At 46.3% G+C, this 26,405-nt stretch overlaps 1 protein-coding gene across 1 annotated transcript in view; it reads left to right on the top strand.

Moving 5' to 3' along the window:
* The window catches only part of LOC124032289 (zinc finger protein 385A-like), a 184,366-nt gene that overhangs the window by 127,818 nt on the left and 30,143 nt on the right, over positions 1 to 26,405 (top strand). Inside the window, exon 3 of the mRNA XM_046344559.1 lies at positions 6,959 to 7,069. Coding sequence (XP_046200515.1) covers positions 6,959 to 7,069 — 111 coding nt within the window. The remainder of the gene's footprint in view (positions 1 to 6,958; positions 7,070 to 26,405) is intronic.

Here is a 26,405-nt window from a genome sequence, read left to right as displayed (position 1 = left end):
ACAGAGACACACTCCCTCAGTGTGTCTCTGGAACCATGCAGCTTAAAGATCCAGCCAACTCAGAACAGGAGAAGAGGGTGAGTATAGAACCAGAAGCAGCAGTAGTGTTGAATACTGAGAAATATGGGACAGAGGCGAGTGATTTCAAGTTGAGATACTCTAAGCCTGGGCAGGACTCAAAATCAGAAACTTCGGTACACACACGCATGCACATACACACACGCGTGCACACACACACACGCTTGCATGCCGGCGGGCACACATGCAAACACACACAAACACGTTGGGCTTCAAAGGATGTTTCGTCTGGCATGGTGGAGTTGTTGCTCCTCTTGTCACAGCATGAAACAGAGCAGTGTATAGTTGGAATTTATGTTTAGCGCCACAGCTGAAACATTTCATCTTTCACGGCAATGATAAACGCACACTTCAGAGAGAGAGAGAGATAGAGGGAAGGAAGATGAGAAAGAGAAAGAAAAGAGGTGGAGAAAGAGAGAAAGAAACACAGCGAGAGAGAAAAGTGAGAAAAAACCTTGGCTCTTATTGTGGTGCATGCAGTTGTTTAGTGCTGTGTGTTTGAGAGATGTGTGGTATGCTGCTGTCTGGGCTGTGTGTCTGAGAGATGTGTGGTATGTTAATGTCTGGGCTGTGTGTTTGAGAGATGTGTGGTATGCCGCTGTCTGGGCTGTGTGTTTGAGAGATGTGTGGTATGTTAATGTCTGGGCTGTGTGTTTGAGAGATGTGTGGTATGCCGCTGTCTGGGCAGTGTGTTTGAGAGATGTGTGGTATGCTGCTGTCTGGGCTGTGTGTTTGAGAGATGTGTGGTATGTTAATGTCTGGGCTGTGTGTCTGAGAGATGTGTGGTATGCCGGTGTCTGGGCTGTGTGTTTGAGAGATGTGTGGTATGTTAATGTCTGGGCTGTGTGTTTGAGAGATGTGTGGTATGTTAATGTCTGGGCTGTGTGTTTGAGAGATGTGTGGTATGCTGCTGTCTGGGCTGTGTGTTTGAGAGATGTGTGGTATGCTGCTGTCTGGGCTGTGTGTTTGAGAGATGTGTGGTATGTTCATGTCTGGGCTGTGTGTTTGAGAGATGTGTGGTATGTTAATGTCTGGGCTGTGTGTTTGAGAGATGTGTGGTATGTTAATGTCTGGGCTGTGTGTTTGAGAGATGTGTGGTATGTTAATGTCTGGGCTGTGTGTTTGAGAGATGTGTGGTATGTTAATGTCTGGGCTGTGTGTTTGAGAGATGTGTGGTATGTTAATGTCTGGGCTGTGTGTTTGAGAGATGTGTGGTATGTTAATGTCTGGGCTGTGTGTTTGAGAGATGTGTGGTATGTTAATGTCTGGGCTGTGTGTTTGAGAGATGTGTGGTATGTTAATGTCTGGGCTGTGTGTTTGAGAGATGTGTGGTATGTTAATGTCTGGGCTGTGTGTTTGAGAGATGTGTGGTATGTTAATGTCTGGGCTGTGTGTTTGAGAGATGTGTGGTATGTTAATGTCTGGGCTGTGTGTTTGAGAGATGTGTGGTATGTTAATGTTAATGTCTGGGCTGTGTGTTTGAGAGATGTGTGGTATGTTAATGTCTGGGCTGTGTGTTTGAGAGATGTGTGGTATGTTAATGTCTGGGCTGTGTGTTTGAGAGATGTGTGGTATGTTAATGTCTGGGCTGTGTGTTTGAGAGATGTGTGGTATGTTAATGTCTGGGCTGTGTGTTTGAGAGATGTGTGGTATGCCGCTGTCTGGGCTGTTTTACAGACATTGTTGTGATTCTGCTTTCTGTTGAATGACCAATCAGCAGTTGAAACAATAACAAAGCTCACTCAGTGTCACCGTCTCAGTAAAAACATGAGGGATGAGGCGGGAGAAATGTAACCACTCTCAAATTCATAGACAGAGCTATGGATGCATGGACTGACCATTCATGATATCAACATTATAGTTTTAACCATGTTTTGAGGCTGTACAGTGTTTGTTTACATTTACTTTGTTTACAAACATTGGAGTAAAAAAAGCTTCTATTTTGGGTTCTGATGGGGTACAACAATTAAACTAAGCTCATGAGGCATTTATAAGTTAAGAATGAATTGCTACATATCATTAATTTATACTGTTAATTGTCCCTTTAAAACACACTATTAGGAGAAGAGAGGTGTGTTGGACTGTTGACTTGTACTGTGTCTGAGTGAGTGAATGATGCCCCTTTATGGTGTGCGTGTGCTCGTCAGTGGAGGCTGCTGAGGGGAGGACGGCTCACAATAATGGCCGGAACGGAGCAAATGGATTGGCATCGAACACCTGGAAACCATGGAAACCATGGAAACCACTCTCTTTCTGGACAAACGTTTTACTGGAGATCAGAGGGCAGTGGAGCAGTGACTGAGAAGCACCTGTTGAGCACTGTTAAACTGGACGCACGCACGCACGCACGCACACACACACACACACACACACACACACACACACACACACACACACACACACACACACACACACACACACACACACACACACACACACACACACACACACACACACACACACACACACACACACACACACACACTGACGGCAGCTTTGTTCATGTGTGAGGGTTACATATGCATTTGATCAAAATTTGGTGGAAGTGGTGTTTGTTTTCATTTGCAGGATATATGGCTATGAAACAGGATTAGTTTAGAGCTGCGGTTTCTGCTCTTTTAATACACGTTATACAGCATTTACCAATGACCAAGCTGGCTGCAGGGGGTCGTATACTCCTGGAGGTCCAGGAACACTATGTCATCAGAGTCCAGCGTTACTGGCCGTGATCCATCCTCTCTTCCTGTGTGTTTCCATGTGGACAGCAGACCCAGAAAAGGCTGGGAGAGATGAGAGATAAGTTCTGGGAAAGTGGATGAGTGGGGTAGAGGGGGAGGGAGAAAGAGGGGGAAGATGACCAGAACAGATAAGAATGTGAGATGTCAGGATGAGCCTGATCCTCTCCTCTCCTCTCCTCTCCTCTCCTCTCCTCTCCTCTCCTCTCCTCTCCTCTCCTCTCCTCTCCTCTCCTCTCCTCTCCTCTCCTCTCCTCTCCTCTCCTCTCCTCTCCTCTCCTCTCCTCTCCTCTCCTCTCTCTACAGATGGGCTGTGCTGTCACTCTGCTCCCTGTTTCAGCCTTCTCTCTCTCTGTTCCTCTTATCTGTTTAGTTTTTCCCATTTTGGGTTGCCTGGTTACAATCCCAGTGCAGATTTCCAAATGGTTTTTGTTTGACTTAAGAGCATATTCATTTCAGCCTCTCCCCTCGGCCGTCTCTCCATCCAACTTAAGCAGTTTGTATACGTGGCTCGCTCTGGCTGTAAGACAATGAGAAGTAATGTATGGTTATCATCTAAATGTACAATCTAAAATGAGTTTGTTTTTTACACTCGAGTTGAGAGAGATTTATGTCTCAGTAACTGTCTGAGTAACTTAAAGTTAAAAAATTATTTTTCCGAAGACATGTCAAGGAATGGAAATGTAATTCAAAATGGTCTAATAAAGTTTTATTTTGTCCAGTGAGGCTGCATGCCAATACTACAGCGTAGGCTGCACAAAATGAAGTGCTAGACCGTTGGCTCTGTTTAGTCAAAATCCACACCAACGATGTATCATCTGCTAATTCTGTCAATTAAATATGAGCCCAAGAATAAATGATGGTTCAGATAAGGGTTGTGGACTCTGTTCAGTTCAGAGACCACAGGACAGGCTGACTGGATTTCCTGTCTCTTTGTGTCTGGGACTGTGGTTTAACTAGGGACTTATTGTCCTGCACAGCGTTGTCCTGGAGCTAAAGCTAGTCAGTTCCATTTATGCTGAGGGGCCTTACAGGCCTAACATCCTCATGATGGACATCCCAGCTGAAACAATTTGCGTGCGGTCATTCCTTCACAAAGCAGCTGCACCAGCCCACATAGCTTTCAAACCATTGAAGTGTATATTAGGCACCAAACGGAAGATAACAAACTGAAACGGAGAAGCACGACCTCATTTTCAATTTTTCTTGCGCTGTACCCAATAAAAACTTGCTTGATGGGTCATTGTGGTTTTACAAATGTGTTTAATACATTTTATTTACACACTTATATTTATGAAATGCACATTGTTATATTTGGTAACACTTACTTATTTCCCTTGACTCCAACCCCATCTGATAGGCCAATATGCAAAGCTTATAAAGGACCAGTGACACTGTCAAGAGCAGTGTGCGGGTTTCTTCTCTGTTCTCATCTTATTCATGCAACTGCAACAAAGATGCCTTTTGAATGAAAACAGACTGAAACAGGGAGGTACTAACAGTGGGTTAAGTGCCTGTTAAGAGGCAGAACTTGAACTTTGAACTTGCAACCTTCCGGTTACTAGTCCAACGCTCTAACCGCTATGCTATCCTGCCGCCCTGCATACAATACAACACATTATTACTTACTACTCTACCACAACATATCTACAATACAACACATTATTACACACTACTCTCCCACTACATATCTACAATACAACACATTATTACATACTACCACAACATATCTACAATACAACACATTATTACACACTACTCTCCCACTACATATCTACAATACAACACATTATTACACCACTACTCTACCACTACATATCTACAATACAACACATTATTACACACTACTCTCCCACAACATATCTACAATACAACACATTATTACTTACTACTCTCCCACTACATATCTACAATACATTATTACACACTACTCTCCCACAACATATCTACAATACAACACATTATTACACACTACTCTCCCACAACATATCTACAATACAACACATTATTACACACTACTCTCCCACAACATATCTACAATACAACACATTATTACTTACTACTCTCCCACAACATATCTACAATACAACACATTATTACACACTACTCTCCCACAACATATCTACAATACAACACATTATTACTTACTACTCTCCCACAACATATCTACAATACAACACATTATTACTTACTACTCTCCCACAACATATCTACAACACAACACATTATTACACCACAACATATCTACAATATAACACATTATTACACCACTACTCTACCACTACATATCTACAATACAACACATTATTACACACTACTCTCCCACAACATATCTACAATACAACACATTATTACTTACTACTCTCCCACAACATATCTACAATACAACACATTATTACACACCACTCTCCCACAACATATCTACAATACAACACATTATTACACACTACTCTCCCACTACATATCTACAATACAACACATTATTACACACTACTCTCCCACAACATATCTACAAGACATTATTACACCACTACTCTCCCACTACATATCTACAACACAACACATTATTACACCACAACATATCTACAATATAACACATTATTACACTCTACTCTACCACAACATATCTACAATACAACACATTATTACACACTACTCTCCCACTACATATCTACAATACAACACATTATTACACTCTACTCTCCCACAACATATCTACAATACAACACATTATTACTTACTACTCTACCACAACATATCTACAATACAACACATTATTACACACTACCACAACATATCTACACTGGACTGGTCGCTGGACTAGACACTGGACTAGACACTGGACTAGACACTGGGCTAGACACTGGACTAGACACTGGACTAGACACTGGGCTAGACACTGGACTAGACACTGGACTAGACACTGGACTAGACACTGGACTGGTTGCTAGGCTAGTCACTGGACTGGTCGCTGGACTAGACACTGGGCTAGACACTGGACTAGACACTGGACTAGACACTGGACTAGACACTGGACTAGACACTGGACTAGACACTGGACTGGTCGCTGGACTAGACACTGGACTAGACACTGGACTAGACACTGGGCTAGACACTGGACTAGACACTGGACTAGACACTGGACTAGACACTGGACTAGACACTGGACTGGTTGCTAGGCTAGTCACTGGACTGGTCGCTGGACTAGACACTGGGCTAGACACTGGACTAGACACTGGACTAGACACTGGACTAGACACTGGGCTAGACACTGGACTAGACACTGGACTAGACACTGGACTAGACACTGGACTGGTCGCTAGGCTAGTCACTGGACTAGACACTGGACTGGTCGCTGGGCTAGTCACTGGACTGGTCGCTGGACTAGACACTGGGCTAGACACTGGACTAGACACTGGACTAGACACTGGGCTAGACACTGGACTAGACACTGGACTAGACACTGGACTAGACACTGGAATGGTTGCTAGGTTAGTCACTGGACTGGTCGCTGGACTAGACACTGGGCTAGACACTGGACTAGACACTGGACTAGACACTGGACTAGACACTGGGCTAGACACTGGACTAGACACTGGACTAGACACTGGGCTAGACACTGGACTAGACACTGGACTGGTCGCTAGGCTAGTCACTGGACTGGTCGCTAGACTAGACACTGGACTAGACACTGGACTAGACACTGGACTAGACACTGGACTAGACACTGGACTAGACACTGGACTGGTCGCTAGGCTAGTCACTGGACTGGTCGCTGGACTAGACACTGGACTAGACACTGGACTAGACACTGGGCTAGACACTGGACTAGACACTGGGCTAGATACTGGACTGGTCGCTGGGCTAGATACTGGACTGGTCGCTGGGCTAGATACTGGACTGGTCGCTGGGCTAGATACTGGACTGGTCGCTGGGCTAGATACTGGACTAGACAGGGATGTACAGTAGCCTATACATAATTTCCCTGTCTCATGATTCTCTCTCTCTCTCTCTCTCTCTCTCTCTCTCTCTCTCTCTCTCTCTCTCTCTCTCTCTCTCTCTCTCTCTCTCTCTCTCTCTCTCTCTCTCTCTCTCTCTCTCTCTCTCTCTCTCTCTCTCTCTCTCTCACACACACACACACACAGATGGACCCAGTGCAGAAGGCGGTGATCAACCATACCTTCGGCATTCCACTGGTGAAAACCAAGAGGCCCATCATCTCTTGTAACGTCTGCCAGATACGCTTCAACTCTGAGGTACAGAACAGCTTCTACCAACACCCAGAATACTCACTCTGACTCTAACCCTGTAATGTCTTTCAACTCTGAGGTACAGCACACTATAGAACTTCTGACATACTCACTCCAACCCTGGAACCTTCAACTCCTTCCACAACCCACCATACAGGACAGCTACTACCACAACCCACCATTCAGGACAGCTACTACCACAACCCACCATTCAGGACAGCAACTACCAGAACCCACCATTCAGGACAGCTACTACCACAAATCAAATCAAATCAAATCAAATTTATTTATATAGCCCTTCGTACATCAGCTGATATCTCAAAGTGCTGTACAGAAACCCAGCCTAAAACCCCAAACAGCAAACAATGCAGGTGTAAAAGCACGGTGGCTAGGAAAAACTCCCTAGAAAGGCCAAAACCTAGGAAGAAACCTAGAGAGGAACCGGGCTATGTGGGGTGGCCAGTCCTCTTCTGGCTGTGCCGGGTAGAGATTATAACAGAACATGACCAAGATGTTCAAATGTTCATAAATGACCAGCATGGTCAAATAACAATAAGGCAGAACAGTTGAAACTGGAGCAGCAGCACAGTCAGGTGGACTGGGGACAGCAAGGAGCCATCATGTCAGGTAGTCCTGGGGCACGGTCCTAGGGCTCAGGTCCTCCGAGAGAGAGAAAGAAAGAGAGAATTAGAGAGAGCATATGTGGGGTGGCCAGTCCTCTTCTGGCTGTGCCGGGTGGAGATTATAACAGAACGTGGCCAAGATGTTCAAATGTTCATAAATGACCAGCATGGTTGAATAATAGTAAGGCAGAACAGTTGAAACTGGAGCAGGAGCATGGCCAGGTGGACTGGGGACAGCAAGGAGTCCTCATGTCAGGTAGTCCTGGGACATGGTCCTAGGGCCCAGGCCAGTTGAAACTGGAGCAGCAGCATGGCCAGGTGGACTGGGGACAGCAAGGAGTCATCATGTCAGGTAGTCCTGGGGCATGGTCCTAGGGCTCAGGTCCTCGAGAGAGAGAGAGAAAGAAAGAGAGAAGGAGAGAATTAGAGAACGCACACTTAGATTCACACAGGACACCTGAATAGGACAGGAGAAGTACTCCAGATAAACAAACTGACCCTAGCCCCCCGACACATAAACTACTGCAGCATAAATACTGGAGGCTGAGACAGGAGGGGTCAGGAGACACTGTGGCCCCATCCGAGGACACCCCGGACAGGGCCAAACAGGAAGGATATAACCCCACCCACTTTGCCAAAGCACAGCCCCCACACCACTAGAGGGAAATCTTCAACCACCAACTTACCATCCTGAGACAAGGCCGAGTATAGCCCACAAAGATCTCCGACACGGTACAACCCAAGGGGGGACCCAGACAGGCCGACCACAACAGTGAATCAACCCACCCAGGTGACGCACCCCCCCCAGGGACGGCACGAGAGAGCCCCAGCAAGCCAGTGACTCAGCCCCCGTAACAGGGTTAGAGGCAAAGAATCCCAGTGAAAAGAGGGGAACCGGCCAGGCAGAGACAGCAAGGGCGGTTCGTTGCTCCAGAGCCTTTCCGTTCACCTTCCCACTCCTGGGCCAGACTACACTCAATCATATGACCCACTGAAGAGATGAGTCTTCAGTAAAGACTTAAAGGTTGAGACCGAGTTTGCGTCTCTGACATGGGTAGGCAGACCGTTCCATAAAAATGGAACTCTATAGGAGAAAGCCCTGCCTCCAGCTGTTTGCTTAGAAATTCTAGGGACAATTAGGAGGCCTGCGTCTTGTGACCGTAGCGTACGTGTAGGTATGTACGGCGGGACCAAATCAGAGAGGTAGGTAGGAGCAAGCCCATGTAATGCTTTGTAGGTTAGCAGTAAAACCTTGAAATCAGCCCTTGCTTTGACAGGAAGCCAGTGTAGAGAGGCTAGCACTGGAGTAATATGATCAAATTTTTTGGTTCTAGTCAGGATTCTAGCAGCCGTATTTAGCACTAACTGAAGTTTATTTAGTGCTTTATCCGGGTAGCCGGAAAATAGAGCATTGCAGTAGTCTAACCTAGAAGTGACAAAAGCATGGATTCATTTTTCTGCATCATTTTTGGACAGAAAGTTTCTGATTTTTGCAATGTTACGTAGATGGAAAAAAGCTGTCCTCGAAATGGTCTTGATATGTTCTTCAAAAGAGAGATCAGGGTCCAGAGTAACGCCGAGGTCCTTCACAGTTTTATTTGAGATGACTGTACAACCATTAAGATTAATTGTCAGATTCAACAGAAGATCTCTTTGTTTCTTGGGACCTAGAACAAGCATCTCTGTTTTGTCCGAGTTTAATAGTAGAAAGTTTGCAGCCATCCACTTCCTTATGTCTGAAACACATGCTTCTAGCGAGGGCAATTTTGGGGCTTCACCATGTTTCATTGAAATGTACAGCTGTGTGTCATCCGCATAGCAGTGAAAGTTTACATTATGTTTTCGAATAACATCCCCAAGAGGTAAAATATATAGTGAAAACAATAGTGGTCCTAAAACAGAACCTTGAGGAACCTTGAGGAACACCGAAATGTACAGTTGATTTGTCAGAGGACAAACCATTCACAGAGACAAACTGATATCTTTCCGACAGATAAGACCTAAACCAGGCCAGAACATGTCCAACCATAACAACCAGAACAACTCACCATACACGACAACTACAACCACAACTCACCATACACAACAGCTACTACCACAACTCACCATACACGACAGCTACTACCACAACTCACCATTCAGGACAGCTACTACCACAACCCGCCATTCAGGATAGCTACTACCACAACCAACCATTCACAACAGCTCCTACCACAACTCACCATACAGGAGACCTTCTACCACAACCCACCATTCACAACAGCTCCTACCACAACCCACCATACAGGACAGCTCCTACCACAACCCACCATATAGGACACCTACTACCACAACTCACCATATAGAACAGCTCCTACCACAGCCAACCATACAGGACACCTACTACCACAACCAACCATACAGGACACCTACTACCACAACTCACCATACACGACAGCTCCTACCACAACTCACCATACAGGACACCTACTACCACAACCCCCCATTCACAACAGCTCCTACCACAACCCACCATACAGGACACCTACTACCACAACCAACCATACAGGACACCTACTACCACAACCCACCATACAGGACAGCTCCTACCACAACCCACCATACAGGACACCTACTACCACAACTCACCATAAAAGATAACTCCTACCACAACTCACCATATAGAACAGCTACTACCACAACTCACCTTACAGGACACCTACTACCACAACCCACCATTCACAACAGCTCCTACCACAACTCACCATACAGGACACCTACTACCACAACCCACCATTCACAACAGCTCCTACCACAACTCACCATACAGGACACCTACTACCACAACCCACCATTCACAACAGCTCCTACCGTAACTCACCATACAGGACACCTACTACCACAACCCACCATTCACAACAGCTCCTACTACAACTCACCTTACAGGACACCTACTACCACAACCCACCATTCACAACAGCTCCTACCGTAACTCACCATACAGGACAGCTACTACCACTATATACACTCTGTTTAGATGGCTATTTTTCTTTTTGCTATTCTTTATCTCTTTGTTTATTTCTCTGGTGGGAAAAGTGGTGACACCATGGAGGGGATGCATGTATCTATTTGTGTTTCTGTCGTGTTTGGTGCTTCTGTTTGTGTTATGTTGTGACTTGGCAGTGGGGGCCTCATTGGAGTCTGTTTTTTCAAGCCCAAGTGAGAGTTGTGTGTGAGATGTAGTACAGCAGAAATGGGTTCAAATACCATGTGAAATATTTGAATGTGTTTGCTGCAGCCTGCCTGGCGTGCAAGATGGGCAAGATTTTGTATTTTGGGGACTTTTCTATTTATTCCAATGCAACAGGTAAGCTCAATCAAGCACAGATAAACTATTTTAAATGATTTCAAATAGTATTTGAACCCAGGTCTGTAGTACAGTACTGAAGATATGGCCCTAGAGTGTTGCTAGGCAATTGTTTGAGTCAATTAAGAAGAACAAATTCTTATTTACAATGACGGCCTGGCAAAGAGACAGCAAGCTGAGAGCATGAAATAGGATTTTCTCTCCCCAGATCAACATGGGAAAGTTGACTTAGGATGTTCTTGGGGGTATGGAAACTGATTTCACATAAGCATACCCAATGACATTGAAGTCTAGGGAGGCATGTAGCCTAGTGGTTAGAGCGTTAGGCCAGTAACCTAGGAGATAGGGTGCCATTTGTGACACACAAGAAGTCTCTGTGCAGCAGCATCAGGTTTTTAGACCACCTTCTCTTCTATAGTCTGATTAATGTGAATCATCCACTCTGCTAAAAACAGCATTGTCATCTGTCTACCCATATGGTATAGTTTATCTCCAAGTGTTTTTAATGTGCAAAAGCCAAACATAGGGTATAGGTTTATCTAGATGTGTGATGTTGTAATGCAGTGTGCATGAATGCAACATATGTTTTTTTAAAGCAAAACAAAAATTGTTTAATGTCTCGCATCACCAACATTCTCTGAATGCTTTAGAAGAACTCTCTTTATCTTACTGTAGCAAATCACACTATCAGTGTATCCATCAGTAGAAAGTCCCTTTAGTCTGTTGGCCTATAGCGGAGTATTGGACCTTGGCTGTTAGGGGCATAGTATCCTGTGGCATATATAAATCAGACGCAGATTTTCCTGCTGCACACAAACCCACACGCAGGCTAGTGAGTGTCCCATAACACACCTAGAGGGAGTGTCCAGTAACCCACATCTAGTATTACTGAACAGCCTACAGAGGTAGAGCCCTCCATAAGACACTCAAGATCCTGTGTGGCTCTGCTGGTAAAACTCTGGAACTTTTAAAAAACATATTGTGGTTGACCCAGTCAAATTAGTTTTGAGTATCCGCCCTGACCGAGTATCCGCCCCTGTACAGAAACCCAGCCTAAAACCCCAAACAGCAAACAATGCAGGTGTAAAAGCACGGTGGCTAGGAAAAACTCCCTAGAAAGGCCAAAACCTAGGAAGAAACCTAGAGAGGAACCGGGCTATGTGGGGTGGCCAGTCCTCTTCTGGCTGTGCCGGGTAGAGATTATAACAGAACATGACCAAGATGTTCAAATGTTCATAAATGACCAGCATGGTCAAATAACAATAAGGCAGAACAGTTGAAACTGGAGCAGCAGCACAGTCAGGTGGACTGGGGACAGCAAGGAGCCATCATGTCAGGTAGTCCTGGGGCACGGTCCTAGGGCTCAGGTCCTCCGAGAGAGAGAAAGAAAGAGAGAATTAGAGAGAGCATATGTGGGGTGGCCAGTCCTCTTCTGGCTGTGCCGGGTGGAGATTATAACAGAATGTGGCCAAGATGTTCAAATGTTCATAAATGACCAGCATGGTTGAATAATAGTAAGGCAGAACAGTTGAAACTGGAGCAGGAGCATGGCCAGGTGGACTGGGGACAGCAAGGAGTCCTCATGTCAGGTAGTCCTGGGACATGGTCCTAGGGCCCAGGCCAGTTGAAACTGGAGCAGCAGCATGGCCAGGTGGACTGGGGACAGCAAGGAGTCATCATGTCAGGTAGTCCTGGGGCATGGTCCTAGGGCTCAGGTCCTCCGAGAGAGAGAGAGAAAGAAAGAGAGAAGGAGAGAATTAGAGAACGCACACTTAGATTCACACAGGACACCTGAATAGGACAGGAGAAGTACTCCAGATAAACAAACTGACCCTAGCCCCCGACACATAAACTACTGCAGCATAAATACTGGAGGCTGAGACAGGAGGGGTCAGGAGACACTGTGGCCCCATCCGAGGACACCCCCGGACAGGGCCAAACAGGAAGGATATAACCCCACCCACTTTGCCAAAGCACAGCCCCCACACCACTAGAGGGAAATCTTCAACCACCAACTTACCATCCTGAGACAAGGCCGAGTATAGCCCACAAAGATCTCCGACACGGTACAACCCAAGGGGGGACCCAGACAGGCCGACCACAACAGTGAATCAACCCACCCAGGTGACGCACCCCCCAGGGACGGCACGAGAGAGCCCCAGCAAGCCAGTGACTCAGCCCCGTAACAGGGTTAGAGGCAAAGAATCCCAGTGAAAAGAGGGGAACCGGCCAGGCAGAGACAGCAAGGGCGGTTCGTTGCTCCAGAGCCTTTCCGTTCACCTTCCCACTCCTGGGCCAGACTACACTCAATCATATGACCCACTGAAGAGATGAGTCTTCAGTAAAGACTTAAAGGTTGAGACCGAGTTTGCGTCTCTGACATGGGTAGGCAGACCGTTCCATAAAAATGGAACTCTATAGGAGAAAGCCCTGCCTCCAGCTGTTTGCTTAGAAATTCTAGGGACAATTAGGAGGCCTGCGTCTTGTGACCGTAGCGTACGTGTAGGTATGTACGGCGGGACCAAATCAGAGAGGTAGGTAGGAGCAAGCCCATGTAATGCTTTGTAGGTTAGCAGTAAAACCTTGAAATCAGCCCTTGCTTTGACAGGAAGCCAGTGTAGAGAGGCTAGCACTGGAGTAATATGATCAAATTTTTTGGTTCTAGTCAGGATTCTAGCAGCCGTATTTAGCACTAACTGAAGTTTATTTAGTGCTTTATCCGGGTAGCCGGAAAATAGAGCATTGCAGTAGTCTAACCTAGAAGTGACAAAAGCATGGATTCATTTTTCTGCATCATTTTTGGACAGAAAGTTTCTGATTTTTGCAATGTTACGTAGATGGAAAAAAGCTGTCCTCGAAATGGTCTTGATATGTTCTTCAAAAGAGAGATCAGGGTCCAGAGTAACGCCGAGGTCCTTCACAGTTTTATTTGAGACGACTGTACAACCATTAAGATTAATTGTCAGATTCAACAGAAGATCTCTTTGTTTCTTGGGACCTAGAACAAGCATCTCTGTTTTGTCCGAGTTTAATAGTAGAAAGTTTGCAGCCATCCACTTCCTTATGTCTGAAACACATGCTTCTAGCGAGGGCAATTTTGGGGCTTCACCATGTTTCATTGAAATGTACAGCTGTGTGTCATCCGCATAGCAGTGAAAGTTTACATTATGTTTTCGAATAACATCCCCAAGAGGTAAAATATATAGTGAAAACAATAGTGGTCCTAAAACAGAACCTTGAGGAACCTTGAGGAACACCGAAATGTACAGTTGATTTGTCAGAGGACAAACCATTCACAGAGACAAACTGATATCTTTCCAACAGATAAGACCTAAACCAGGCCAGAACATGTCCAACCATAACAACCAGAACAACTCACCATACACGACAACTACAACCACAACTCACCATACACAACAGCTACTACCACAACTCACCATACACGACAGCTACTACCACAACTCACCATTCAGGACAGCTACTACCACAACCCGCCATTCAGGATAGCTACTACCACAACCAACCATTCACAACAGCTCCTACCACAACTCACCATACAGGAGACCTTCTACCACAACCCACCATTCACAACAGCTCCTACCACAACCCACCATACAGGACAGCTCCTACCACAACCCACCATATAGGACACCTACTACCACAACTCACCATATAGAACAGCTCCTACCACAGCCAACCATACAGGACACCTACTACCACAACCAACCATACAGGACACCTACTACCACAACTCACCATACACGACAGCTCCTACCACAACTCACCATACAGGACACCTACTACCACAACCCCCCATTCACAACAGCTCCTACCACAACCCACCATACAGGACACCTACTACCACAACCAACCATACAGGACACCTACTACCACAACCCACCATACAGGACAGCTCCTACCACAACCCACCATACAGGACACCTACTACCACAACTCACCATAAAAGATAACTCCTACCACAACTCACCATATAGAACAGCTACTACCACAACTCACCTTACAGGACACCTACTACCACAACCCACCATTCACAACAGCTCCTACCACAACTCACCATACAGGACACCTACTACCACAACCCACCATTCACAACAGCTCCTACCACAACTCACCATACAGGACACCTACTACCACAACCCACCATTCACAACAGCTCCTACCGTAACTCACCATACAGGACACCTACTACCACAACCCACCATTCACAACAGCTCCTACTACAACTCACCTTACAGGACACCTACTACCACAACCCACCATTCACAACAGCTCCTACCGTAACTCACCATACAGGACAGCTACTACCACTATATACACTCTGTTTAGATGGCTATTTTTCTTTTTGCTATTCTTTATCTCTTTGTTTATTTCTCTGGTGGGAAAAGTGGTGACACCATGGAGGGGATGCATGTATCTATTTGTGTTTCTGTCGTGTTTGGTGCTTCTGTTTGTGTTATGTTGTGACTTGGCAGTGGGGGCCTCATTGGAGTCTGTTTTTTCAAGCCCAAGTGAGAGTTGTGTGTGAGATGTAGTACAGCAGAAATGGGTTCAAATACCATGTGAAATATTTGAATGTGTTTGCTGCAGCCTGCCTGGCGTGCAAGATGGGCAAGATTTTGTATTTTGGGGACTTTTCTATTTATTCCAATGCAACAGGTAAGCTCAATCAAGCACAGATAAACTATTTTAAATGATTTCAAATAGTATTTGAACCCAGGTCTGTAGTACAGTACTGAAGATATGGCCCTAGAGTGTTGCTAGGCAATTGTTTGAGTCAATTAAGAAGAACAAATTCTTATTTACAATGACGGCCTGGCAAAGAGACAGCAAGCTGAGAGCATGAAATAGGATTTTCTCTCCCCCAGATCAACATGGGAAAGTTGACTTAGGATGTTCTTGGGGGTATGGAAACTGATTTCACATAAGCATACCCAATGACATTGAAGTCTAGGGAGGCATGTAGCCTAGTGGTTAGAGCGTTAGGCCAGTAACCTAGGAGATAGGGTGCCATTTGTGACACACAAGAAGTCTCTGTGCAGCAGCATCAGGTTTTTAGACCACCTTCTCTTCTATAGTCTGATTAATGTGAATCATCCACTCTGCTAAAAACAGCATTGTCATCTGTCTACCCATATGGTATAGTTTATCTCCAAGTGTTTTTAATGTGCAAAAGCCAAACATAGGGTATAGGTTTATCTAGATGTGTGATGTTGTAATGCAGTGTGCATGAATGCAACATATGTTTTTTTTAAAGCAAAACAAAAATTGTTTAATGTCTCGCATCACCAACATTCTCTGAATGCTTTAGAAGAACTCTCTTTATCTTACTGTAGCAAATCACACTATCAGTGTATCCATCAGTAGAAAGTCCCTTTAGTCTGTTGGCCTATAGCGGAGTATTGGACCTTGGCTGTTAGGGGCATAGTATCCTGTGGCATATATAAATCAGACGCAGATTTTCCTGCTGCACACAAACCCACACGCAGGCTAGTGAGTGTCCCATAACACACCTAGAGGGAGTGTCCAGTAACCCACATCTAGTATTACTGAACAGCCTACAGAGGTAGAGCCCTCCATAAGACACTCAAGATCCTGTGTGGCTCTGCTGGTAAAACTCTGGAACTTTTAAAAAACATATTGTGGTTGACCCAGTCAAATTAGTTTTGAGTATCCGCCCTGACCGAGTATCCGCCCTGACCGAGTGGAATGGTATTCTGGGAAAGAAATATACATACATGTTTGACATCACATTTGACCTTATCTAAACAGACCAGATCAAAGTGTGTAGCCTGTGGTGGTTCATTTCTTTACTATTAAATGAGGAGAGACAAACTTATCACACAAGTCAGAGTTCTACTTAAACTAAATCTTTAATAGTGAGAGCTTTGCAATAGCGATGGCTGGTCGACGAATCACCTTCTCTGATGATCCGTTGAGAGCCCCAACACAAAGGCTACTGAGATCTTTTATAGCAAAGATCCACCCCCTAGTCGACATAACAAACCACAGATGTTTGGAACGGGTCACAAGGTGAGACTTTATAAATGAGAAAGGAGTATCCCGTAGCCAGATAGCATTCGCTATATATTATCGTTCAGTTTGGCCCCTAAGACGAGGTTCCGATCTCAATCCTGGTACTCATAAAACAAAAATACTAACTCGACCAATGGCATAAATCAATTGTCAACTCCAGATACTCCCATCTCAAGTAAAACCCCTTCTTTATAACACTCCAAGCTCACTGAGGGGAGTGAGCCTCTAGGTCATACACTATCCCAGGATAAGTGCAACATCAGAGAGGACATACAATGGTTCCAGACACTGCCATACACCTCCCCACAATGCCAAAGAAGGGAGTGACTGGCGCACAGACATTGTGGAGACAAGTAATTGGTTCCCCATTAATCACGTCATCCCTCACATGGTTTAAGAATAGGTAACACATTCACATATGAAGACAATGTTCTCTCTTGTCCTCTTCCCTTTCTGATATTCTGCATAGCACCAGGGACATGTGAAAGACAAGCCTGACCTCTCCCCTCTCTGGGCCCCAGGTGACTGGGCCCCAGCTGAAGAAGTGCAACTGCCAACACCAGAGCCCGAAGGGAAACATTCTAACAACGAGTATATCACATAAGCATGTTATGCAGATAAGACATCTGTGATGATGTTGGCCTGTGGGTAAGGTTTATGACCCCCCCATAAATACCTTTCTCCCTTCCCTCTCTCTGACTCTACAGAGGGACTCTTGAATTGCCTTTGTTAAACAGAGAGTCTGAGAACATCAAACAAGTGGGGGAAAGGAACCATATTTCAGTAATAGAACCAGTTGAAAATATGCGTTGGTACTTAATGAATATGATGTCAGTTCGATTGTCATCTGAGACATTATGACTGATGACAGGACGACATAAACTGTATCTGGGAAAGTCTACACATTCTAGTTATCAGATTCACATGGAATTGTTGTGCAATTTAATTGTTGAAATGTGACACTATTTGTGAAAAGATTAAATGTAATTTTATCTTCCAAATGAGAGATTTGGGTTTTCATGAAGTTAGAGCTCTGCTCAATCAGTGGCCCACCCCTGTGAAGAGACATGGGTTATAAACTATGAAACACACCCTCATCTCCCTCCACTATATAAAGCCTTGACGAAAATGTAACCATCTGTTCTGAGGACAATAGGACGACGGTCCATACGTTGAAAAGGACTAACATGTCAACTACAGAACTAAGCCAACCTCAGCGTGAGCTTTGGTTGTGAATAGTATGAACTTTGAACTCTTATTCACTAAAGAAGTGAGACATCCTAGCCGTTGAGTTAGCAACAGCAGCTGTAAATGTGGGCTAGGAAAGGACGGACAACGTATACAGTCTACCACACAACGACGATACTACAACGTACCCAATTTACCACCAGTGACATTCTTCCGAGGACAGGATGATCTCTTTTGGCCAAAACGTCTACGAACAACCTACCAAAGCGCAGCTCAGAGTCAATATTTATTGCATTTTCCTTTTCAAAATGGGCGGTAATTTAGAATGCATAAGATACTGTATTTACGATAGCACATCTTCTCCTTTTGTTCCTCAGTCTTCAATCAATCAAGGTATGATTAATTCTGTGTATATGTAATTCTGTGTGATTAGTTAGGTATTTAGTAAATAAACAATTAAACCCAATTTTGTATTGCTGATTGAACTTGTTAGCCAGGGTTTGTGAAGACAATGTTCAGATGAGACTGAAATTAGGTGACGATTAATATTGACTGCTATTGATGTAAAATATTACTAAGTCTTTCAGAGTTTATTCGGAAGATAACAGCTCTATAAACACTCTTTCGTGGTGCCCCGGCTTTCTAGTTAATAACATTTACATGATTAGCTCAATCAGGTAATATTAATTACAGAGAAAGGATTTTATAGAATAGCATGTCATATCACTTAATCCGGCATTGCCAAAGACACAACACATCTTAATTATCTATGTTACACAACTAATTCTGATTCTTCCGCCACAAGCCTCCCCAAGTTACATGTCTTGCAGATCCATACATAATGTGTTTGTCATTTGCTGATGCCTTCCACATAATGTCAATATTTTCCTGCTCCTGCAGGGCCCAGGTTCCATGCTGGGTATAAATTCATTTTTTATAGCCCAGAATGGGACCTCTCAGCCATACAAGTATGACACATAAACATGCTGGTTAATATTGACACAGACCAATAAAGAGTTACGTAATCTACCTCTGGGTGGCCAACTATGACCCCCGATCCACAGCTAGCTCGGAAATGGACCTGAGAAGGATTTCAGCACCCCACTCACCCTCAGCGCCAGTCTCTGCAAAGCTCCCCACCCCTACCCTACACTACACTACCTTACCATACCATACACTACTCTAAACTACCATACCATACTCTACACCAACCCTACTCTATACTACCATACAATACAAGACACTACACTACCCTACACTATTCTACAGTCATGGCCAAAAGTTTTGAGAATGACACAAATATTAATTTCCACAAAGTTTGCTGCTGTATAATTACAGGCAAGTATCAAAGGCTTTTATTGACAATTACATGAAGAGCTCACCTTGTCTCCTCCGGACAAGCTTTTTTTCCGGATGCCCCAAAAAATCGAAAAGGGGATTCATCAGAGAAAATGACTTTACCCCAGTCCACAGCAGTCCAATCCCTGTACATTTAGCAGAATATCAGTCTGTCCCTGATGTTTTTCCTGGAGGGAAGTGGCTTCTTTGCTGCCCTTCTTGACACCAGGCCATCCTCCAAAAGACTTCGCCTCACTGTGCGTGCAGATGCACTCACACCTGCCTGCGGCCATTCCTGAGCAAGCTCTGTACTGGTGGTGCCCCCGATCCCACAGCTGAATCAACTTTAGGAGATGGTCCTGGCGCTTGCTGGTCTTTCATGGGCGCCCTGAAGCCTTCTTCACAACAATTGAACCACTCTCCTTGAAGTTCTTGATGATCCGATAAATAGTTGATTTAGGTGCAATCTTACTGGCAGCAATATCCTTGCCTGTGAAGCCCTTTTTGTGTAAAGCAATGATGACGGCACATGTTTCCTTGAAGGTAACCATGGTTGACAGAGGAAGAACAATGATTCTAAGCACCACCCACCTTTTGAAACTTCCAGTCTGTTATTTGAACTCAATCAGCATGACAGAGTGATCTCCAGCCTTGTCCTCGTCAACACTCACACCTGTGTTAATAAGAGAATCACTGACATGATGTCAGCAATTACAGCCTTAAAGAGATAACTGGCTGGTTGGTGCCCGGGCACACCGGGTACAGAACATACCTGATGCCCTGACCACAGGGGATAGTGCTATAACCATCCGGCCTAGCCTGACTCCCTCATCTGTTTGTGCTGCCTTAATAACTCCCATGTCATTGTCACGTCAATGGACCCAGCAGGGACTGGACATACCTGACGCCCTGACCAAAAGGCTAGTGCCAGCGCCATCCACACCACAGGAGCACCAGCCTCTCCACTCCACTCCACTCCACTCCACTCCACTCCACCAGTCCTCTCCACTCTCACCTCTCCCTGTCTGTCCCCAGCCATTCCAACAACTGAGCCAACTCCTGTGGTCACGCTATCCAGCCAAAGCTGCCTCTCCCCTCTCCTCCCCTCTCAGCCATCCCAACCACATAGCCATCCCTTCTGCTGTCCATCCAGCCATGTCCAAGCCACCATCCCTCCACCTCTCCAGCAAGGTCACCCTCTCCACTCCCCTCTCACCTCCCTCCCCTCTCCTCTCTCTCCTCTCCCCTCCTCTCTTTCCCTGCCGAGCTTATCTATCCCAGGTCTGAGTCCCTGGCCTGAACCCCTGGCCTGAGCTCCTAGTAAGCCGGGGATGAGATGTGATGTGGTGTGGTGTGCTGTGGTGTGTTGTGGTGTGCTGTGCTGTGGTGTGGTGCGCTGAGCTGTGCTGTGGTGTGCTGTGGTGTGTTGTGCTGTGCTGTGCTGTGCTGTGGTGTGGTGGTTTGGTGTGCTGTGCTGTGGTGTTGTGTGCTGTGGTGTGGTGTGTTGTGGTGTGGTGTGCTGTGGTGTGTTGTGGTGTGGCGTGCTGTGGTGTGGTGTGTTGTGGTGTGTTGTGTTGTGGTGTGTTCTGATGTGGTGTGGCGTGCTGTGGTGTGCTGTGGTGTGTTGTGGTGTGGTGTGGCGTGCTGTGGTGTGGTGTGGTGTGGCGTGCTGTGGTGTGGTGTGCGGTGGTGTGTTGTGGTGTTGTGTTGTGGTGTGGTGTGCTGTGCTCTGGTGTGCTGTGGTGTGTTGTGGTGTGTTGTGCTGTGGTGTGGTGTGCTGTGGTGTGTTGTGTTGTGGTGTGTTGTGGTGTGGTGTGCTGTGCTCTGGTGTGTTGTGGTGTGGTGTGGTGTGCTGTGGTGTGCTGTGGTGTGTTGTGGTGTGGTGTGGTGTGCTGTGCTCTGGTGTGTTGTGGTGTGGTGTGCTGTGGTGTGGTGTGCTGTGGTGTGTTGTGGTGTGGTGTGCTGTGCTCTGGTGTGGTGTGCTGTGCTCTGGTGTGCTGTGCCTCTTGATTTCTCTATTCTTCTCATCACCTGTCTGTTGCAGCTGTCAGCAGCTCTCCAGCCCTGTATTTAAAGAGCGACACACAAATAAGCCCCCTACTTAATAATAATCATCATCTTGATACAATAATTATTTGCCTGCCATTGTATACAAACACAGATACACATTCCAGAGGCTTTATGCAGTCCATTTTCAGTTAGCTGTCAGATGATCTGTTTGAGGTGGTCACAGAAGTGCCCAGCAGAGGGACAATGAGGTTGTGTGTGTGAAGCACAGCACTGTTGCAGCAGCCGGCTGTAATGAGGATGTAGACTATGTGTGACAGCTCTTACGGCTCCTATGGTTGCCAGTCTAGAAATATATCCCCAGGTGTCTTGAGGCCTAGCCAACCTAAAGGCTTTCTGACCATCCCAATGACACACTGAGACAGACTATTGTAGAATAATAGTGAAGGTATCAACACTATGAAATAACACACATGGATTCATCTAGTAACCAAAAAAGTGGTTACTACAGGACAGTGTGTGTTTGTGAGTTTGCACGATGGCACCATCTATGGCCTTGACATGCAGTTCAACCCCCTTCTGCAGACATGTCTCTCATCATGTCTGGTATAATCACATGACTGGAGCCTGCAGTCATGACGGCTGGAGCTGGGTAATCTCTGACTGTGGAGGAGTCAGAGGAGAAGAGAACAAGGGAACTGAGGCCTAGATTAGGGCCAGTTGTAATGTTGTAATGTGGTATTGTTAGGGAAAACAGACAGACTACTGCCTCACAGTATTTTCTGATCAGTGGTCAGATCACCTGTTACAGTATTCCTCTCCTCTCTATCCACTGTAAGCCTGTCTGCAACCTGCCATCCCGTCTCCTATTCCTGGTGCAGATTGAATAGCATACCGGACGCCAAAACTGTGTGTGTGTGTGTGTGTGTGTGTGTGTGTGTGTGTGTGTGTGTGTGTGTGTGTGTGTGTGTGTGTGTGTGTGTGTGTGTGTGTGTGTGTGTGTGTGTGTGTGTGTGTGTGTGTGTGTGTGTGTGTGTGTGTGTGTGTGTGTGTGTGTGTGTGTGTGTGTGTGTGTGTGTGTGTGTGTGCACTTTGGTGCGTGTGTGTATCCAGGTGTGCTATATTAGTGTGTCAAGATTTTCTACTCCGTCTGTGTCCATTGTCTTAATGTTATATTCACCTGTTGTTGTGATGACATCTAAATTCACACACCTCTTTTCTCTCTCTCTCTCTCTCTCTCTCTCTCTCTCTCTCTCTCTCTCTCTCTCTCTCTCTCTCTCTCTCTCTCTCTCTCTCTCTCTCTCTCTCTCTCTCTCTCTCTCTCTCTCTCTCTCTCTCTCTCTCTCTCACCCCCACCTTCTCTCAATTCAATTCAATTCAATTCAATTCAAGGGACTCTATTGGCATGGGAAACATATGTTAACATTGCCAAAGCAAGTGAGGTGGATAATATAAAAAAGTGAAATAAACAATACAAATGAACATTAAACATTACACTCATAGATGTTCCAAAAGTATAAGGACATTACAAATGTCATATTATGTATATATACAGTGTTGTAACAATGTACAAATGGTTAAAGTACAAATGGGAAAATAAACAAGCATAAATATGGGTTGTATTTACAATGGTGTTTGTTCTTCACTGGTTGACATTTTCTTGTGGCAACAGGTCACAAATCTTGCTGCTGTGATGGCACACTGTGATATTTCACCTAGTAGATATGGGAGTTCACGGAAATTGGGTTTGTTTTCTAATTCTTTGTGGATCTGTGTAATCTGAGGGAAATATGTGTCTCTAATATGGTCGTACATTGGGCAGGAGTTTAGGAAGTGCAGCTCAGTTTCCACCTAATTTTGTGGGCAGTGTGCACATAGCCTGTCTTCTCTTGAGAGCCATGTCTGCCTCCTGCGGCCTTTCTCAATAGCAAGGCTATGCTCACTGTACATAGTCAAAGCTTTCCTTAAGTTTGGGTCAGTCACAATGGTCAGGTATTCTGCCACTGTGTACTCTCTTTTTAGGGCCAAATAGCATTCTAGTTTGCTCTGTTTTTTTTGTTAATTCTTTCCAATGTGTCAAGTAATTATCTTATTGTTTTCTCATGATTTGTCTAATTGTGCTGCTGTCCTGGGGCTCTGTGTGATGTGTTTGTGTTTCTGAACAGAGCCCCAAGACCAGCTTGCTTAGGGGACTCTTCTCCAGGTTCATCTTTCTGTACACAGAATATATTTTTGCATTTTTGTGAATTATTGGTTGGTGAGCAGACCCCAGACCTCACAACCATAAAGGACAATGGGTTCTATAACTGATTTAAGTATTTTTAGCCAGATCCTAATTGGTATGTCAAATTGTATGTTCCTTTTGATGGCATAGAATGCCCTTCTTGCCTTGTCGCTCAGATTGTTGTGGAAGTTACCTGTGGCACTGATGTTTAGGCCAAGGTGTAACGGCGTTCTTCGGTCCGACTCTCTTTGTAGAAATGACTTTACTGAAAAAAGTGACACATGAAATAACTATACAAATACAAAACTACAAACGGAACGTGAAACCTAATTACAGCCTATCTGGTGAAACTACACAGAGACAGGAACAATCACACACGAAATACAAAGCAAAACTCAGGCTACCTAAATACGGTTCCCAATCAGAGACAACGAGAATCACCTGACTCTGATTGAGAACCGCCTCAGGCAGCCAAGCCTATACAACACCCCTAATCAGCCACGATCCCAAATACTACAAACCCCAATACGAAAATACAATAACATAAACCCATGTCACACCCTGGCCTGACCAAATAATATAACAAAAACACAAAATACAATGACCAAGACGTGACAGAACCCCCCTAAGGTGCGGACTCCCGGACGCACCTCAAAACCATAGGGAGGGTCCGGGTGGGCGTCTGTCCATGGTGGCGGTTCCGGCTCGGGACGTGGACCCCACTCTATTAATGTCCTAGTTCCTCCCCTTCGCATCCTGGGATAATCCACCCTCTCCGCCGACCATGGCCTAATAGTCCTCACCCAGAACCCCACAGAACTGAGGAGCAGCTCGTGACTGAGGGGCATCTCGGGACTGAAGGACAGCTCGGGACTGAGGGGCAGCTTGGGACTGAGGCAGCTCGGGACTGAGGGGCAGCACGGGACTGAGGGGCAGCACGGGACTGAGGCAGCTCGGGACTGAGGGGCAGCACGGGACTGAGGGGCAGCTCGGGACTGAGGGGCAGCTCGGGACTGAGGGGCAGCTCGGGACTGAGGGGCAGCTCGGGACTGAGGGGCAGCTCGGGACTGAGGGGCAGCCCGGAACTGAGGGGTAGCCCGGGACTGAGGGGCAGCCCGGAACTGAGAGAAAGCCCAGTACTGAGAGGAAGCCAGTACTGAGAGGAAGCCCAGTACTGAGAGGAAGCCCAGTACTGAGATGAAGCTCAGGCAGGTAGTAGGCTCCGGTAGATCCTGGCTGGCTGGCGGATCTGGAAGATTCTGGTTGACTAGCAGATCTGGAAGAGACTGGTTGGCTGGCAGATCTGGAAGAGACTGGTTGACTGGCAGATCTGGAAGAGACTGGTTGACTGGCAGATCTGGAAGAGACTGGTTGACTGGCAGATCTGGAAGAATCTGGTTGGCTGGCAGATCTAGAAGATCATGGCTGACTGGCGGATCTAGCTGCTCTATGCAGGCTGACAGCTCCTTGCAGACTGACAGCTCTGACTGCTCCATGCAGGCTGACAGCACCCTGCATACTGGCAGCTCCTTGCAGACTGACAGCTCCTTGCAGACTGACAGCTCTTTGCAGACTGACAGCTCTGGCTGCTTCATGCAGACTGACAGCTCTGGCTGCTTCGAACAGACTGACAGCTTTGACTGCCCCATGCAGGCTGACAGCTCTGACTGCTTCATGCAGGCTGACAGCACCCTGCAGACTGGCAGCTCCTTGCAGACTGACAGCTCCTTGCAGATTGACAGCTCCTTGCAGACTGGCTGCTCTTTGCAGACTGACAGCTCTGGCTGTGTCATGCAGACTGACAGCTCTGACTGCTCCATGCAGGCTGACAGCACCCTGCAGACTGGCAGCTCCTTGCAGACTGACAGCTCCTTGCAGACTGACAGCTCCTTGCAGACTGACAGCTCTGGTTGCTTCATGCAGACTGACAGCACCTTGCAGACTGACAGCTCCCTGCAGACTGGCAGCTCAGGCTGCTCTGAACAGGCAGGAGGCTCTGGCAGCGCTGTAGAGGAGGAAGGCTCTGATAGCGCTGAACAGGCGGAAGACTCCGACAGCGCAGGAGGAAAGGAAGGCTCTGATAGCGCTGAACAGACAGGAGACTCCGGTAGCGCAGGAGAGGAGAAAGGCTCCGACAGCGCTGGAGAGGCGGGAGACTCCGACAGCACAGGAGAGGCGAGGCGCACTGTAGGCCTGATGCGTGGTGCTGGCACTGGTGATACTGGAGCGAAGACACGCACAGGAAGCCTGGTGCGGGGAGCTGCTACCGGAGGACTGGTGTGTGGAGGTGGCTCTGGATAGACCGGACCGTGTAGGCACACTGGAGCTCTTGAGCACCGAGCCTGCCCAACCTTACCTGGCTCGATGCCCACTCTAGCCCGGCCAATACGAAGGGCTGGTATGAACCGCACCGGGCTATGCGCCCGCACTGGAAACACTGTGCGCTCCATAGCATAACACGGTGTCTGCCCGGTCTCTCTAGCCCACCGGTAAGCACAGGGAGTTTGCGCAGGTCTCCTACCTGGCATAGCCATACTCTCTTTAAGCCCCCCCTCAATAATT

The sequence above is a fragment of the Oncorhynchus gorbuscha genome, linkage group LG03, assembly GCF_021184085.1.
Source record: "Oncorhynchus gorbuscha isolate QuinsamMale2020 ecotype Even-year linkage group LG03, OgorEven_v1.0, whole genome shotgun sequence".
Taxonomy (NCBI): Eukaryota; Metazoa; Chordata; class Actinopteri; order Salmoniformes; family Salmonidae; genus Oncorhynchus; species Oncorhynchus gorbuscha.
The sequence above is the reverse complement of the archived record's forward strand: the minus strand, read 5'-3'. Positions and strand labels throughout refer to the sequence as shown.